Raw genomic sequence first — 17,774 nt, 5'->3', positions numbered from 1 at the left:
CACGAGAGATGTCAAATGAATAGTAAAAACAAGCAGCGCAATGAGTTCTGGAGAGGAAATCATGGCTGCTTCACGGATAAGACAGAACTGACTGGAGCACAGCAGAGAGGGGATTCAGGCACAGGGGCAAAGATGGGGAGAAGATGTGCAGTATAAAGAAAGGGCAGAGTCCTACTTCAAGGACAGACCAACTTACTAGGACCATTTCTATAGGAAAAGAGTAAAACTAAGCATGGAAGAGTAGGCTTGTCCAAATCGTGGAGGCATTTGAATGCCAAGCTAGGAAAATAATATTATCCAACAAACCAGCTTATTACAGGGAAGCAGAGCATTTGTAATGAACCTAATATGTAGTTTGCATTTGCAATTTCTTTCTTTGATTAAGCAACGATGCTGCTACAAAGCCTGGCATATCCATCATCACCACAGCATAGGGAGTCAAGCTATTCTTCAAGAGCCCTTTCCCATGCAAGAACTTAAAATTAGCACATTTCTACGGGACACAGGAAGGGTCTGTGGTCATTTAGCCTGCAGAATATCCTTTCTCTGTACAGTAAAATCCTAGGGGAACAGTGGGGATAGGACTGGCATTCGTGCCTACCACTCTCCTATTCCCAAAGCACCCCGGGGAGGCCAGCTTGCAACCCTTTTGGATTCTTAGGTATCTCTGAAGACCCTGACCCCTCACACCAGCCCACTCTACCAAGTTTATCTGCATTCAGTGAGGGACCCTAGTGCCCCCACCTGTGCTACATCCCAGACAGAGGGGCAGTTCTATAAAATCAGCGGGGATAGGGCGGGGGTACCAGGTCAACCTCAGGGCAATGACTCTCCACTGTGCCCTATTATCAATCAGCAGAGCATCTAAAATGTGCCCGGGTGTAGAAAAACAAGAGATGGTTATTTCTACTCACAGCAGGTGAGCAGATCATCAGCAAGGACGCAGAATCAGAGAAGAAATGAGAAAGCCTGCAGGGATATTCAGTCTATTTCCCTAGTGATACACATTCAATTCTGTCAGGATCAAATGCCCAAGGAAATTCAACCCCATTTTCCTAGGGGACTATCCGGTAGCCCAATAATTCTCACTGTGGAAGTATTTCCTGACACTCAGTATACAGCATGCGCTTCTTATTTCTTTCTGCCGTGCTCACCTCTACTGTTGTGAAAAGTAATTCCTTCATTTCTTATCCGAATTTTTAAAAATTCTTGTAGAACCTCCACTTCATTGTTCCCAAGTTTACCTTTTACATTTGCATTTCCAATCACAAGCTACCTAAGCTACTTGATCAATTATTATTTCGTATTCCTTTTCTGAGAACAGCAGGCACTGCCACGTTTATCGATCCCTTGATAAAAACACAGCTGAGGAGCTCCTGGGTGGCTCAGTTAGTTGAGCGTCCATCTCTTGATTTCGGCTCAGGTCTTGATCTCATAGTTCATGGGATAGAGCCCCACGTCAGGTTCTGCAGATGACAATGCAGAGCCTGCTTGGGATTCTCTCTGTCCCTCTGTCTCTCTCTGCCCCTCCCCAGCTTGTGCATGTGCGTGCTCGTGCTCTCTCTCACTCTCTCAAAATAAATAAACATTTAAAACACACACACACACACACACACACACACACACACACACACACACACACAGTTGAGGGGCGCCTGGGTGGCTCAGTTAGTTTAGTGTCCAACTCTTGATTTCAGCTCAGGTCATGATCTCATAGTCATGGGATTGAGCCCCACGTCAGGTTCTGCAGATGACAATGCAGAGCCTGCTTGGGATTCTCTCTTCTCTGTCCCTCTGTCTCTCTCTGCTCCTCCCCAGTGCATGTGCATGCTCGTGCTCTCTCTCACTCTCTCTCAAAATAAATAAACATTTAAACACACACACACACACACACACACACACACACACACACACACACAGTTGAGGGGCACCTGGGTGGCTCAGTTGGTTAAGCATCTGATTCCTGATTCCAGGGTCATGGGATCAAGCCCCGTGTTGGGCTCTGCACTGAGCATGAAGCCTGCTTGGGATTCTCTCTCTTTCACTCTCTCTGCTCCCATGCGTGTGCACTTGCTCGCTCTCTCAAAATAAATAAACATTAAAAAAAAATCACAGTTGGGGGCGCCTGGGTGGCTCAGTCGGTTGGGCGTCCGACTTCGGCTCAGGTCATGATCTCGCGGTTCGTGAGTTCAAGCCCCGCGTCGGGCTGTGTGCTGACAGCTCAGAGCCTGGAGCCTGTTTCTGATTCTGTGTCTCCCTCTCTCTCTCTCTGACCCTCCCCGTTCATGTTCTGTCTCTCTCTGTCTCTTAAATAAATAAAAACTTTAAAAAAAAAAATCACAGTTGGCTATAAGCAACTGCTCAATTTTACTTGGAGCTATCTGGGAAATAGCTTGAGTAACTACACCAACGTGCTCTGTACTAAACCAATGCCAACTACTGAGGACTCATAACTCTGTTGTGAGTGACTAACGTTAGAATGACGATGTTTCTTCAGTATCGTCCTATCTCCAAAAAGGTTAACATCTCTTTGCTTCCGTGCTCCTTCCTAAATATGCCAGTTCTAAAAACCACTAAACTTGCCTCATCTGAAGTCCTTAATCACTGCAGATGCTCTGCTTGGGACTTCCATCCATTTGTCTACCGTTGTGGTGCACTCGAGTTCCACACGGCATCTGGGATACTGCCTCTCCAGAACTGGGTAAACAGGGATGATCGGCCCCGGCTCCGTGATGAGATGCGGTTTTGTGCAGCATAGCCAAAAATAGCGCTGGCCTTTTTCATTGCCATATCACGTTGCTAACACATATCTAATGTGCTGTCATTTATCACCCCCATGAGACTGGCTACTTCATGCTGAGCTTTCGTCATCTGCTATAGTGTGCCTGGAGGCCCTTGTTTTCCTTAGATGGAATCATATCCCAAGCGGTGAATTTTGTGTGTCGTTGTTCACTTTATATTTTCAAAAGCCTTCAAAACTTTTAAGTAGCTGAACAAAAAAAGGTCCACACCCCTCACTAGTGTGACAACTCTTTGACAATACCAACAAATACTCCCGGAAAGCCCAGAACTACTAAAAAAAATTGCAGGTTGAATGCTATGATAATGTAATCTTATCAAGGATTAAAACTTTTAAGTGATTTGTGAGAAAATTCCCCTGTGAAGGACCCATCATCTTTTTGCAATGCCTCACTGTATTACCAACAGAGATTTGACAGCAAAAACTTATTCTGTCCATCCTTCGACAACTAGGCAATACATGCATAAAACATAGCTGGGTGAATATGATGCTATTAAAAAGTTTAAAACAGATCTCTGAATAACACATTTTCTTAAGATACTTTAAGTGAGGAGGAACTTCTTATGACAGCATATAATTTTTGTGGCTTCCCATTAACCACGTTCCCTGGAGTTCTGAGGGTTAGAAGACGGAAGAAACAGGAGAGGGTATCAGGAAACTCTTGGTAACCAACCACCCTCACTACCTGCTTCTCAGTCATGGTGTAGGCCAGGCTGGCCAATGCAAGGATCATGAGGGAAAGAAGTAAGTATCAAGTCACCTCAACTCCGATGTCTTCTCCCTACCGCTGGCCAAAATATACTTTTGGCCCGGCTCCCTCTGCTTCATTCACTTCCTTCCAGGCTCACTTCCGGACCTGCTCACACAAGCTTTTATTGGCTCTCCAAGCTGTCTGTCCACATCCCCTAAGGAATCGCCTGCGTCGGAAAGCTACCACCCCCGGCTGGAACAGCATGTGGGTCCCGCTCAACGAGCTGCCGTCCTACCACCCGCACATCCTGAAAAAACGCAGAAGCGAAAGAAAGGCAAGATGTGGCCTCACTGAGAGAAACTCTAGCCTCGAGGGACTGTGTAACAGGCTGCTCATCGCAAGTGTGAGAGCTAACTGAGTTGATGAACTGCTCAAGGAAAGACCTCGCTCCACTTTTACACTCACGAGTTTCTGAGCTGGGCCATTTGTACTGCTTCGGCTATTATCCCCAAGCAGATAGATGATTCCTATATTTCTATCTCCCGCCCTAGTCTCTCCCCTAGCCTCCCGCGTTCCATCTCTAGTCGCCTGGAGTAACCCAACTTGATGGAGATACTCTGCCGATTCAACAGGCACAAAAATACCATGTTCCTGATCCTAACTGCCAACCACCCATTCCCAAAACTCCATCCTGACTTATGATTCTTTGTTAGAGTCGATGGTAAAAGGTTTTAGAAAATTCACTCCTCTTTCAAAATCTCTTTAACTTCTGTCCTCTTGCTTGTCACTGCCCCTGCCCTAGTCTCCCTCTTCTCTCCTGCACTGATTGAGCTTGACGTTTAACTGGGATCTCTCCATCCATTTCCTTCTCCACCAATCCATTTTGCACACCGCTTCCAGATAAATCACCCTAAAAATATTATTTTCACCATTTTACTTTATCAGAAAAGCATAATTTCTACCATCAGCTACGAAGTAATTATGCCTCCCCAAATCAGCCTCAATCTGATGAAGCCTCTAGACCCAAGTTACAAGACAATAATAATAAATAGCAAGTGACACTGTGGAAAAGCAATCAACAAAAGCCAGAATGTGGAAAGTTCTACAGGACAATGATCTGGTTTCTTCAATAAATAAACTGCAAGTGGTAAAAACAAAATGAGAGATTTAACTTACAGATTGATGGAGTTTTAAGAAACTTACCAATCACGCCACACTATTTAACCCTTATTTGGATTCTGATGCAAACAAACTGTAAAAAAATATATATACAATTACAACATTTGAGACAACCAGAAATTTGAACACTGACTGGATATTTTGGTGATAAGGAAATTATGTTTTTAGGTATGGCTATGTTTTCTTTTTTTAAAGGAGTCCTTATCTTTTAGAGACTCATACTCCAATATAGATGAAACAATATCATCTCTAGGATTGTTTCAAAACAGTAAAGGAAAGGGAAATGGGCAGTGGTAGAAACAAAACAGTATTACCATCAACTGATAGCTCCTGAAACTGCTGAGACTGGATGATAGGGGTTCATTATATACTTTTTTTTTTTTTTATTTCTGAACACATTTGAAATTTCCCACAATAACAAAAATCCATAATGGTAGCTCACTGCCAAAAGGAGCAAGTCCAAACTGCCCAATTTCTTATTCAATCTCTTATCTCCAAACTTCCCAATCTCTTATTCAATCTCTTATCTCCAAATTGCCCAATTTCTTATCCCTGTCACCCAAAATTATTCAATCTTTTTTTGGTAATGCTTCCCAAAAAACCAACCAACCAAAAACCTCCATTCTCCCCAGCTCTCTAGCATACCACCTGCATTTTGCATTTAACCCCAACCAAATTGAAACATGCCCAGTATCCTCTTGACCATGAACTCAACGGCTTTAACCCATTCTGACCTCCTTCGCTGGTCTTCCTTAGCAGTGGTGTTCACAATGAACATTATCCCTTCGAATCATAAACTGTTCTGTAATTGTCCTTGATATATGTTCTTATCTGAACTCCCTGCAAGGTTATACTTCCTTAAATTCCTTTAAATGAGTGTTTAAAAAGGAAGAAGTTTCTTTTCCCCCTAATTAAAAAAAAAGAAGTTCCGTTAACATAAATTTAGAAACCTCAAATAAGTAGTAAGTGGAGGTGGGGAAAGGCAACATAGAAAACCCCCATTCTTAATGACAGACATTCTGATGTAATTGCTTCCAATCCAAACCAAGTCTCAGATGAAATAATGTATTTGTCCACATTCTCAACTATTCAAGTCAATAGGAATCACCTGCTTGGGATGCTACTCTAAATAAGTTGTCCAAAAGCTGTGAAGGGAGATCAGTGACAGCACAATCATTCAGTTTCCTTTTCCCTTTAAAGTGTGTATACTCAAGCATTTTCACATCTTGATGGAGTTTCAACATCTTCTCATTCGCTCTATGTCATGGAACACTGACATTCCTGAACATGCGGCAGTGACATTTCTTTCAAAATTAAACCAGATTCGCCTTTTGCGAACTTCTCTTCCTCCTGAAGATTGTCTTTAATAGCTCCGGTTTTAACATGACCAAACCTCCAACATTTGCTAATGCTGGCTCTCAACTGAGAACATGCAGTAGAATCCACTGGAATCCTACTGAAACAGGCTCTCCAGGGATGGGCCGCACAGGGAATTCTGGTTGGAATCCTCACCACTCACCAGGGTCTCTTGGTTCCTAACAAGCCCCCTGCTTCAGCCCAGGTGCACTACAGCTTGATAAGCACACCGTCATCATAGGGACCCTAACGGCATCAGTAGCGGCACAAGCCTAATGGGCACGTGGCTTGTAACACTCCCCTCTCTCAAATCTCAGACAAAACGGGACGGAGGAAGAAGGCTTGGAAGTGGTCGTGTGGATGGAAAACCTGCCATCTCTACCACTGGTTTTTCTAGACCAAGACCTAATCAGACCCAAGCAGACGCTGCCTGGGTAACAAGGAATTTAAGGAGAGCAGACTTCCCACCAGATCTACTTATTCTGCAATTTCTGCCACCAAGTTACTGGGTGAGAGTCTGGCCCAATGTATTCAGATGCCCGTGACATGTACCTCCGGTTTCACTGGGCAGACACCTTAGCACTTGCCACATGTACACCAGGAGCTAGAGGGACACGGCGACAGCCCATCAGTTCCTGCATTAAGCAGTAGTAGTAGTGAACCTAAAACAATACAGGTTGAGCCCTGATGCTATAGAAACGGACACCAATTTGGAGGAAGATTTCTAACTTAACGTTCTAATGCTAACTCAGTCCTGTTCACTGGGCAGCATACTATCCACTGACAAGACACAACAAAAATTCTAGGAGCGAGCAGCTTTCTGGAGACACAGTGGGAGGACTTCAATACGCCACCCAAAATAGAGACTATCAGAAAGTTTGGAAGGCTGAGAAATGAAGAAAAGCTCTTTCTGCAAGGGTAATCTCACAGGTTATCTGGCCTGGAATATTAAAAAAAAAAAAAAGCTAGTTTTACTTTAAGGTCTGGAATCCTCAGCCAACAAAACATCAAACGAAACCAAACCTAAGAAGAACCTAGTTTCAGACCTGGATTCAAAATAGAAATTGCGCGTGTCTCCTTGAAAAACTCCGGGTCACAGATCACCACCAATAAGATTTGTCGATTTTCTTACCTGACAGCAAACTTCAAGTTCCCTCTGGGTGAGGTTAATTTTATCACCATTTAAACATTTATGTGGCAGTTAACAAAAGGAAAGTGATTTTACATTCTGTGTGTGTTAATCTCCAGAAAAAGAGATCAAGGCCCTAAAAAGGGAATTGACTTGTTCTGGGCGTCACTGTCAGGGGTAAACAGAGTAATTAGAACTGCCTCCACCTATAGACCGCTGCTTAGCACACCGAAGGGTTACACGTTTCAGCCAGCAACGGCGAAACAGACAGTTTGTTTTACAAGGAGATATGAAAGAGGGAGATTTCTTTTTTAGAATCCTAACACCCGTTCAAAGTGATGCTCTTATTTCCTGTTGGGCAGAATTCCACAAGAAACAGAGTATTTTGTTTCCAGTGTACCTTAGTCTTATGCACTCGAAAATGTGCAGCCAACAGTATGACAGGCATGTCACCAAGTAGGTGACATTTTGGAAGGTGCTGCCGCTGCTCAGAAGGGCAAAGACATGTATTTCTATTATCACAGTTTCAAAGAGAGTGTAAAACTGAAAAAGGAGTGCAGCGGTGTGTGGTCACAGGGCTGACACCAGCAGAAAACTCTGACACCCTGTTACTATGAGAGCTACAGCCTTGTCTCCTCGAGAGGCTGTCTCCAAACACAAACACGCCGGGACAAACGAGCCTTTCAACTGCAGGATGGATTCTGCCTGCTGGGGGAAGCCCAGGTTCCAGTGGAGAAAAACTGCTGAAGTCTTTAAAAGATCAAAAATTATTTTCTTTTCTGAGATTTAATAAACATAAGGGCGTTTCCACTTTTTAGCAAGGAACACTTTCCATTCAAAGAAACGCAGAAACACAAACTCTACTTACGTGACTCCATTCGCCATGTGATGCCATCACCTCCACTCAAGCCTGGCGCACGCTTAACTGCAGGTATCTATTGTTCGCTCCCTTATTTCATTCTCCAGGAATGATCTTTAACCCAAAGAGCATGCCACCACCAAGTATGTGAGAGCTAAACTGGCCGGGGCATAAAACTCTAGAGGAACTTAAGCCAAGAGTCTTTTTGAAAGCCTCCGTGTTGGTTTAGAAAAAAAAAAAAAAACATTCCGCCGTGTTACCACTCCCGCAAGATCCCTAAGAATGACTTTAGTGGAAAAACATACACTGCTTCAGGTCCCTCCTCACTTTGCCAGTGAGCTCTCTTGTGTTCACCTTTATTCCCTAATGCCTAGCATGTACCTGGCCCCAATAACAGTACTAAACCATCGTTAGTCTCTGTCACATTGGAAACCAGATTCCTAAGTCGACGACACAGTTTTGTAGAATTCCCAAGACTCCCTAACGGCTTACAAATCCTGCTCTCCTTTGTATTCCTTTTCCATACCCCGTGGGAGCCTGTCTTGTTTATTTCACTATTAGACAATACCTCCAGTAATATCCGCAGACTCTCCACTTGCCTACAGAACAGCTTCCCTGCATTAGTCTCTAGCTTCTCCGCTCAGTCCATTTCAACGCCAGCACTGATCCTACTTTATCTCATCACACCCCAATCAAAATCCCCAGTGAGCCAATAGTACTGAAAACAAAGGTCCCCAAACTTCAGCACACACACACACATCTCCCAAAAGGCTTCTTAAAACACAGACTATATGGCCACATCCCTGGCGTTTATGATTTGGTGAGTGTAAGTTAAGGATAAAAATCTGCACTTTTGGGAAGCCTGAGTGGCTCAGTCGGTTAAGCGTCCCACTTCAGGTCATGATCTCGCAGTCAGTGAGTTCGAGCCCCGCGTCACGCTCCGTGCTGACACCTCAGAGCCTGGAGCCTGCTTTGGATTCTGTGTCTCCCCTGCTTGTGCTGTGTCTCTCCCAAAAATACAGATTAAAAAAATTTTCTAAATAAGAAATTAAAAATCTGCATTTTTAATATGTTCCCCCAGGTAACACTGGCCCAAAGCAATGGTTCCCAATTATAGGATCCTAAACATATATAACAAAACCACCTTAGGAACAAAAAAAAAACAAAACAAAAAAAACAAAAATAAGCCTACAGAACCCAGCCTTTATCCATAGTGATTCTCATTCAAAAGGTCTAGGATGGGGCCAGGAATCAAACCCTGGGTATATCAAACGCACATCCAGCCTCAGAAACCATCAGTCTGAAAATTAATCACAAAGCCTATGGGTGACACTAGAGGTCTTCCACAACCTGTACCCAAATCCACCTACAAACTTATCTAGTCCACAAAATAAGCCCTCACTTACAGCTAAGCCATTCTTTTTCTTATCTCTGAATACCATTTTCCATTCTTTCTGAACCACTTAACATCCTTTCATTCGCCATTCCCGCTACCTAGACGGCCATTCCCATCTCTCCTCTGTTCCTGTGACTCCTCCAAGAATCAGCGTATCATCAACCTCAAAAAACAAAACAAAACAAAGCTTTTCTGGTCCATTCCACATGTTTTAGAACAACTGTATGACACACAGCGCCACCTACCTTCTTACATTTGGCAACATCAGTTCATCCGTGTGTCTGCCACTGTGTACCCAATTCATTGACGGGTGTGTAGCCTGATATTATTCAGTAACCTGTACCCTGAATTTCTGAAGGAACTAGAGAATACAGCACACTGAAAACAAATTGAAAAGTTGCAGAATGATTTTTATAGTATAGTAACAATGTAAAGTATGAACTTCTTATTCAAAAATGCTTCATTCTCACATCTGCGGGTTAATAAAAAAGAGCAGAATGGACCATTAAGAGAACCACAGATTAATTCAAGTGATGACTAAGATCATTCTTCCAACATATGTCTAAGAAAACAAAAGATGGGGGCAGCAAAGCAGATAGGTAAGAGGAAGAGAAAAATGGACTAAAAGGAAAGAAGAACATGGTTATACCTCGATCTCAAACCAATCAAACACAGTAAGTGAGAGGAAATAGTATTTCTATGTTAGACACCTCACCTTGTGCTATTAGATCAGTTTTAGTTTTATGTTCTTTATCTGTCAAATAGCTTATGCCAGTGATACATGAACACATCAACATCAAATAGTAACAGTCTTTCCAAGTGTATGACTTGGGCACTACCAGTTTCCTGGGAGCTGTAACACACAACGGAGCCCTCTTTCCTGACTTAAACATGTCTTGGGGGTAAAAGCAGTGGGGAATGGGAAGAAACTGCAAATGGACACCAAGTTTCTTTTTAGGTGTTGAAAATATTCTAAAATTGTATCATGGTGATGGTTGTACAACTCCACAGATATACTAAAAACCACTGAAATCTACATTTTAAATGCATGAATCTTATGCCATGTAAATTCTATTTCAATAAAGCTATTTAAATAGGCAAAACAAGTAACTCATTTCATAATATGAAGGTAGGATCCCCAAATCATTCTCCTGAAACAACATATGTGAAAGGTATAAGTCATTTAATAAGACACAAACACATATTTTAAATCATCTTTACGTTTTGGCTGTTAATGTCTGAGCGAACTTAAAGTTCCTTAGTATATTATAAACATTTTCAACATAAAATTATGTGTTTTGTTTTCAAAAGTACGAGAATTGTACACATTTAACATATCCAAAGTAAGTAGAGCTAAGGCATATATATCTTTGTTCATAATCATAATTCTTCATGATGGTATTATAAATAGGATCCTAATAGGCTTAAAGTTGTTTTCAACTTAGAACATCTATCTAGCCTAAATTGGTCAAATAGCAGAGATCATAAGAATTTATAAAGTATTTCATAACCTTGCAAGAGTAGGTTTTAATAGTCGATAAATACTTTCTGGGGCTTCATGTATTCAAGTTTTAAACGCCGTAAGTACCAGGACACAAAGTAATTCCATCTGATAATATTACATATTCTAATAGAGTCCAACATGTTTGCATAATACAAATTACTAGTATTCCACGGTATGTCTCTTTCCATTCATACACCTTAATCTATCTATATCTTTATATTTAAAGAGGATTCTTTTTTCTTTTCTTTTCTTTTTTTTTTTTTTTGAGACAGAGAGAGAGAGGAGAGCAGAAGGAAAGAGAATCTTTTTTATTTTTTTAATGTTTTACTTTATTTTTGACAGAAAGAGCACAAGCAGAGAGGGGCAGAGAGAGAGGGCAACAGAGGATCTAAAGACAGCTCTGCACTGACAGCAGCAAGCCTGATGTGGGGCTCAAACTCACGAAGCGCAAGATCATGACTGGAGCCAAAGTTGGATGCTCAACCCACTGAGCCACCGAGGCGCCCTGGAAAGAGAATCTTAAGCAGGCGCCATTCCCAGCGTGGAGCCCCAGGTGATCGTGAGATCTTGACCTGAGCAGAAATCAAGAGTCAGATGCTTAACGGATGGGGCCACCCAGGCAACCCTAAAGAGGATCTCTTTTTTTTTTTTTTTAATGTTTATTTATTTTGAGAGAGAGCGGGAAAGAATCCACACGTGCGTGCACACACGAGTGTACCAGAGGGGCAGAGAGAGAGGGAGAGAAACAATCCCAAGCAGGCTCCACACTGTCAATACAGAGCCTGACACAGGCCTCCTTCCCACAAACCGTGAGATCATGACCTGAGCTGAGATCAAGCGTCAATCAACCAACTAACTGAGCCAGCCAGGGCCCCCTAAAGAGGATCTATAAAATCCAAAATCAGGAACTCGTATTGAAAGACAGGGCCATGTTCTTCAAAATGCCATGGAGAAGTTAGTGGACATTTTTATCATGGGTTCCTTCTTAGCGTTGTGTCTTTTTTTCCTCTGGCTATCTTTAAGACTCCTTTGTTCTTTGGTTTTCAGCAACCTGGTGATGATCTGTCTAGGCATTGGTTTTCTCTAGGTTAAAGCTGCTTGGGATTTGTTGGGCTTGTTGAATCTGTGGGTTTATGTTTTTCAATAAATTTAAAAACTTTCGGTCATGATTTCTTCCAATAATTTTCTGCCTCAGTATCTCTCTTCCCTCTTCTCTGTACCTGCAACTACCACGTTGCATGATATTGTCCCATTATGGACAATATGGCCTTGTTCATTTCTCCTTGCAGTTGGCTTTCTTCCTGTGCTTCCTTTCGGATCACTCTGATTTATTCATCTTTGAGTTCCCTGGTCTTTTTTTCTATAGCAGGCATCTGCGGCTAAACCCATCTCGTGATTTGTCCATTTCAGATATTAATTTTTATTAATTTTCTTATTTCCCAGTTAGAGTCACATTCTTCTGCTTTCCCACAAATATAATTGTATGCTGGACACTGTAGATGCTTCACTAGTGAAAATGCGGATTATATTGCCTCACTTCAGAGTGAGTTTTGTTCTGGCCAGCAGCTGATGTACAGGTGGATCGGGCTGATGCTGGAGAGACTTGGTTATGCAAGATCAAGATCCAGAGTAACCCCTCCCCTACAGCTGGAATAGTCCCTATCCCTGAATCACAACCTTGCTGAGGCCACATCTGAAAGCATGGGGTGTTCAGCAGGTTCTCCCCACACTGACTGAACTCCAGCATCCAATTTCCAATCATCTGGCAACGTCTGGCATTTCCATTCAACTCACGGTCCCACAGTGACAGTTTCCTGCCAAGCTTTGTGGTGTCTGCATCACTCGGTTTTTGACCAAAGGCTCAAAGGCACTCTTTTCAGGCTGACAGGGTGCCTCCTCTGTGTGATCCTCTCTTCCCCACTACCCTACGCCACAAATTCCAGCTGCCTCTACACCTCCAAACTCTCATCTCTGTTCCCTTTGCTTAGAGACTCCGCTGCTGTCTGCCTACGTTTCACTTCCTTGAGCCATAGCACGGCAGGTGTCCCCCAGGAGGAAGCCAGGATGAACGTGGAATCCACCTCATGTGTTCTCTGCTCTGAACTGAAGGTGCGGACTGAGTCCACCCAGTTGTAGAGCTGCTCACATCATTTCATCATGGCTAGAACCAGAAGTCCCTCATTCTAACTATTTCTGAAATGGCTTTAAAATCTATGATCCTATTTCATCCTTAAAATAAACAGGTGACCTGAAAAGCACCTATTTCCATGACATTAGCAAATCAAGATATAAAACACTGTAAAACCAGTGTCTAGGCAATAAAGACATTTTATTCAATACACAAATGTTCCTCAAGCACCTACTATGGACACGTGGTAATTGACAAAGGAGCAAAACGGACTCGGGGGATGTAGTTGCAACCTATAATCTTTCCACTGAGCCACCAATAAAGCACCCAGACTGCACCAAAAAAAAAAGTCTAATGAATGAGTAAGCAAGAATCCATCATTCAATCCATCAGGAGCATACCTATACTCTTAAAAATGACTACAATTTAATTCGTGATTTATTTTTTCCGGCAAGTATTCCTATTTGCCATGCAAGAAATTTCATTCCCACACAGTTACATTTTTCAATTCCCTACGTATACTTTTTTTTCACATTAGTAGGGACTATCTAACCAAGTCACTTCTATTTAGCTATGTCAAATTTGCTTCGGCTACCTCTTAATCGTATTTCCAATTCTCCTGTGGCCAAATCAAATATATTTGCCTGGCACTTGGAGACAGCATATAATAAAATTTCTAAATACCATCTCTGCAGCATCATACCAAACAGTAATATCATTGCTCCAATCTTCAGCAAACCAAAGTGATGCATTTATTCCTTACAGTAATTTTCATCTCTCAAAACAAGCTCTTGACCGGTCATTCACCTCAATATATGCAAGAGATGACTGTACGAAAACGGCCATAAAACTAAGCTACATATGTTTATAAAATACTGTCCAAGAACATTTTAACACTGATTACCTTAATATAGGACTAATTCCAGTGCAGTAAAGCACTTTACAACAGAAGGCCACATACTGTACCTCCTTGATGGCTACCTATTGAGAATCTCCTCATTTTCAAGCCTGGCAAAAAAAGTTAAGAGGTCTTCTGAAGATGATAGAAGTTGATGACATCAGCAGCATCCCCTTTCAATAGTAACATTATTCTCTCACTGTTTATGAGCAAGGGAATATCTTAGGTGGTAGATATTTCGTTCCAACCTGTTATTCTGAATCGAGATGGCACCACGTGTAAAAGGACCTTTTACCTGCAGAACATCTTGGATCTTCATCCACACGTCCGCCATATCGTACAATTTGACATCTTCCTGCTGGGCCAGCGGGGTCACAACGGTGTCCTGCAGGTACCCCAGGACCACAGAATGTGCAGTGGCTACAGCGTTAAACTTGTCAAATAGCAACTCCAGCAGTTCTAGAAGTAGCCTGGGGAAAAAAAAGAGATAACGTTGACATACGCACGCCCACGCACACGAGGATGGCTCACAAGGGCCCACACAAAAACCATCAACCTGCGGGGAAGGAACGAGCCACCATGGATAGAGCACATGAGATTTCCACAGACGGATTTCCAACAGTTGTAGGATCTAAGCAGCTTTGGAAATCTAAGCCTCAGTTTCCTCTGCTGTAAACTGGAAGCGACGTAAGAATCTAAAAACCAGTTGCAACGTCCCTAAACCAGCTGGAGCAGCTCAATAAACACATTCCCTTTTTATCACATTTCAGTGATCACCACACTGCTACTCTGTATTCATACAGGCAGTTTCTCTAAGAAATTCAGGCAATTTTTCAGACAACAGCTCAGATGTTACACAGAATATGCTATTTCCCCAGCAATAAATTGGGCACTTTTGTAAGGATACTAATCCTTTTAGTCATGGAAAGCTGTGCCTACCACTCAAACGTATGGCCGAAGTCGCCTGAAAAAAGATACACACCTGCCGAGCAATCTGACTTTCACCACAGGGAGCAGCTTAGGCATCTGCATTATCTCATTTTTCATAGTGAGAGATGCTGGACACATATTATTACATCAATTTTATATACTCAAGGACACAAAATGAGGTTGCGAGGCAGCTGAGCCTAGAACAAAAGTGGATTTCCATGTCAGTGCATTTAGCCACGTACCTCTCGCTATAGTTCTAGAATGTAGATATGTATTCACAGATAGTTCGAAGCTTTATGTCAGGAATGCCAAGTAATTCCTCTATCGCAGAGGCTTACAGCTGCACTGATCACCCGGGCTTCGAAGCATCCTTTCCTCCTCTGAACTTCTATTTCATCCCACTTGTAAGGTGCTTATACGTGCCTCATAGATGTGACTCGATAAATGCGGGTCACAGGTATTTATATAGAGACATTCTAACTCCCTTCTTCATTATTAGTCTTTCAGTGTAGAAACTGCTTTATGCATCTCCGTATACTCAAGGGCATTTAAAACAGTGATCAGCAAATATTTGCTGAATTTAATGTGTATACCATGAAAGAGTCTAGAAAATTCGGAAATGTGACCTTTACTGTATATTGTGGGCTCTCGGTTTGAGATTTCCTAAGTGGACTTAGAAACCAGCCTGAAAAGTAGAAAAGGAAAGCAAAAGAGCTTGTCAGCAGTGTCCATTAACAAGATTTTAGTGCCATAAATAAGAGGTGATAACTACAATTTCATCAAAATGTAGAGCATATTATCCATTCCTATGGCTACTTTACTGCCCAATTACGATAATTAATGTGCCAGTATGACACCCAATAACTATCTTACGATAAAACCCTAATATCTGTTTGACGTTTTAATTTAGATGAGACAGAATCAATAAAAATTTATGTAGTACTCCCAGTTTAGAACACAAATAATCCAGAAATTAAACATTGTATTTATAAATAGGAGCCATTCTACCTTTGGAATTACTTTTTTTTTTTTAATCTTTGAAAGGTCAAGTCCCATTTATGCTCACATATACCTAAAACAATTCTTTCTCATCTGTGTTACTGAAGAAATTTTCAAATATCAGCAGAGGGGTACAAAGTACAGGAAGACGTGCCTAACGTAAGAGCCGAAATAGCTAATTCATCATAGGGAAATGATCTGCATAAAACAGATACCTGGCATCGTACAGAGTAAATTCCTGATGAAGTGAAGATTCTACTTTTCAAATATTTAAGCTAAATATGTAAGTCTGTGGTTCCCAAATATCAATCCATGGACCACAGTGTACTTTTCAGTGATAGCAAAATAAGAAAAACAGAAACATATATTAACTTTTCACAAAAGTAAATTAATTTGGTATTTTGAGCACTCTCCTGATAGGAAAAATCTCCAGTTGCTTTCTGTCATGATGGCAATTACATTGCCAAAATGTCCTTGACAAAATTAAAACTGAATAACCTCATATTATACCCTAACAGTTTTGAAGTCATATTGATCCAGGACATCCAGAAGCCTGAAGCACACTGGTGTCCAATTTCCCAACGGCACAAAGCTCCAGGTAAAAGCCTGCACACCAGCAACGAAGCAGAAAACGTTGGAAACGCAGTGGCTCCTCTGCATGGAGGGGCGCTGCTGTCTGATCATCTCCAGGGCCACCAAGCTCCATGACTGCACATCTTGACCGCCGCTCAAGGACACGAGCAGCTCGGCAACCTGGGACAGTGCTCTATTTAGAAAAGAGACCCAGCAGGGAACTGAAGTGTAAGATGAGATCCATGGTATCTGTGAGCATCGTGGAAACAGCAGTCCTTTGATAAAATGCAGACTCATTGCCAGCTTCTCTCATTCCTGGACAATCAAGGCCAAGACAGACCTGCTGCAGTATGACCATCATAGCCTTAACACAGGCCTCACAGGGAAGAAGGAAGGGAGAAGAGAAGGGCTGGAAGTGGAAACATTCTACCAGCTCTACCTACATTTGAAACAGTGACCCATTTCAAGGAGAGGGATGCTCTCCTCTGCCTTACCACAGCATGACTATGGCAATATTAATAAAACCCGCGGTTCTTACAGCAAAACGAAAGACATTTGTGCTGCAAATGATACCATCAGTAAAGTGAAAAGAACCCACAGAATGGGTGAAAATATCTGAAAACCATTTATCTGACCAAAGACTTGTATCTAGAATACCTAAAGACCTCATACAACTCATAATAAAAAGATAAACAACCAAATTTTAACATCAAGAGTTTGAATATATTTCTCCAAAGAAAATCTACGAATGACCAATAGGCAAACAAAAGACATTCGACATCATTGGCTATCAGAGAAATGCAAGTCAAAACCATAAGATCCCATTTCAGCCCATCAGGATGGCTATTTTCAAAATGACAAACAATAAAAAGTGTTGGTGAAGATGCAGAGAGAAACTGGAACTTTCCATACAGCGCAGGTAGGCGTGTAAAACACTTCAGCTGCTCTGGAAACCTGTCTGTCACTTCCTCAAAACATTAAACATACAATTACCCTACGAACCCAGGGATTCCATTTCTAGGGATAGCCCCGAGAAAAATTAAAAAATACACGTGCACAAAAACTTGTACACAAATGTTCATGGCAGCATGATTCCTAGTAGTAAAATATTATACTAGTAAAATTGTAAAAATGGAAATCATCCAAATACCCATCCACTCCTGAACAGACAAACAAAATGCGGTATATTCATACAATGGGTTCTTATTTGGCTATCGACGGGAAAGAAGTGTGGGTGCATGCTACAATATGGAAGAATCTTGAAAACATACGTAGGTAAGTCACGGAAGATACGAATATTTATAAAAAATATCCAGAACAGGCAAATGACAG

The 17,774-nt window shown here is 41.9% G+C and overlaps 1 protein-coding gene across 5 annotated transcripts in view; it reads right to left on the bottom strand.

Annotated features, from left to right (window-relative positions):
* The window catches only part of EXOC4 (exocyst complex component 4), a 745,858-nt gene that overhangs the window by 631,719 nt on the left and 96,365 nt on the right, over positions 1–17,774 (bottom strand). For all 5 annotated transcript variants that reach the window (XR_006212814.1, XM_007076278.3, XM_042972750.1 and 2 more), the window contains exon 7: positions 14,236–14,410. Coding sequence is in view for 4 of the 5 variants with exons in the window: in XM_007076278.3 (XP_007076340.1) it covers positions 14,236–14,410 (175 nt within the window). In the remaining variant the exon portion in view is untranslated. The remainder of the gene's footprint in view (positions 1–14,235; positions 14,411–17,774) is intronic.

The sequence above is a fragment of the Panthera tigris genome, chromosome A2, assembly GCF_018350195.1.
Source record: "Panthera tigris isolate Pti1 chromosome A2, P.tigris_Pti1_mat1.1, whole genome shotgun sequence".
Classification (NCBI taxonomy): Eukaryota; Metazoa; Chordata; class Mammalia; order Carnivora; family Felidae; genus Panthera; species Panthera tigris.
The sequence above is the reverse complement of the archived record's forward strand: the minus strand, read 5'-3'. Positions and strand labels throughout refer to the sequence as shown.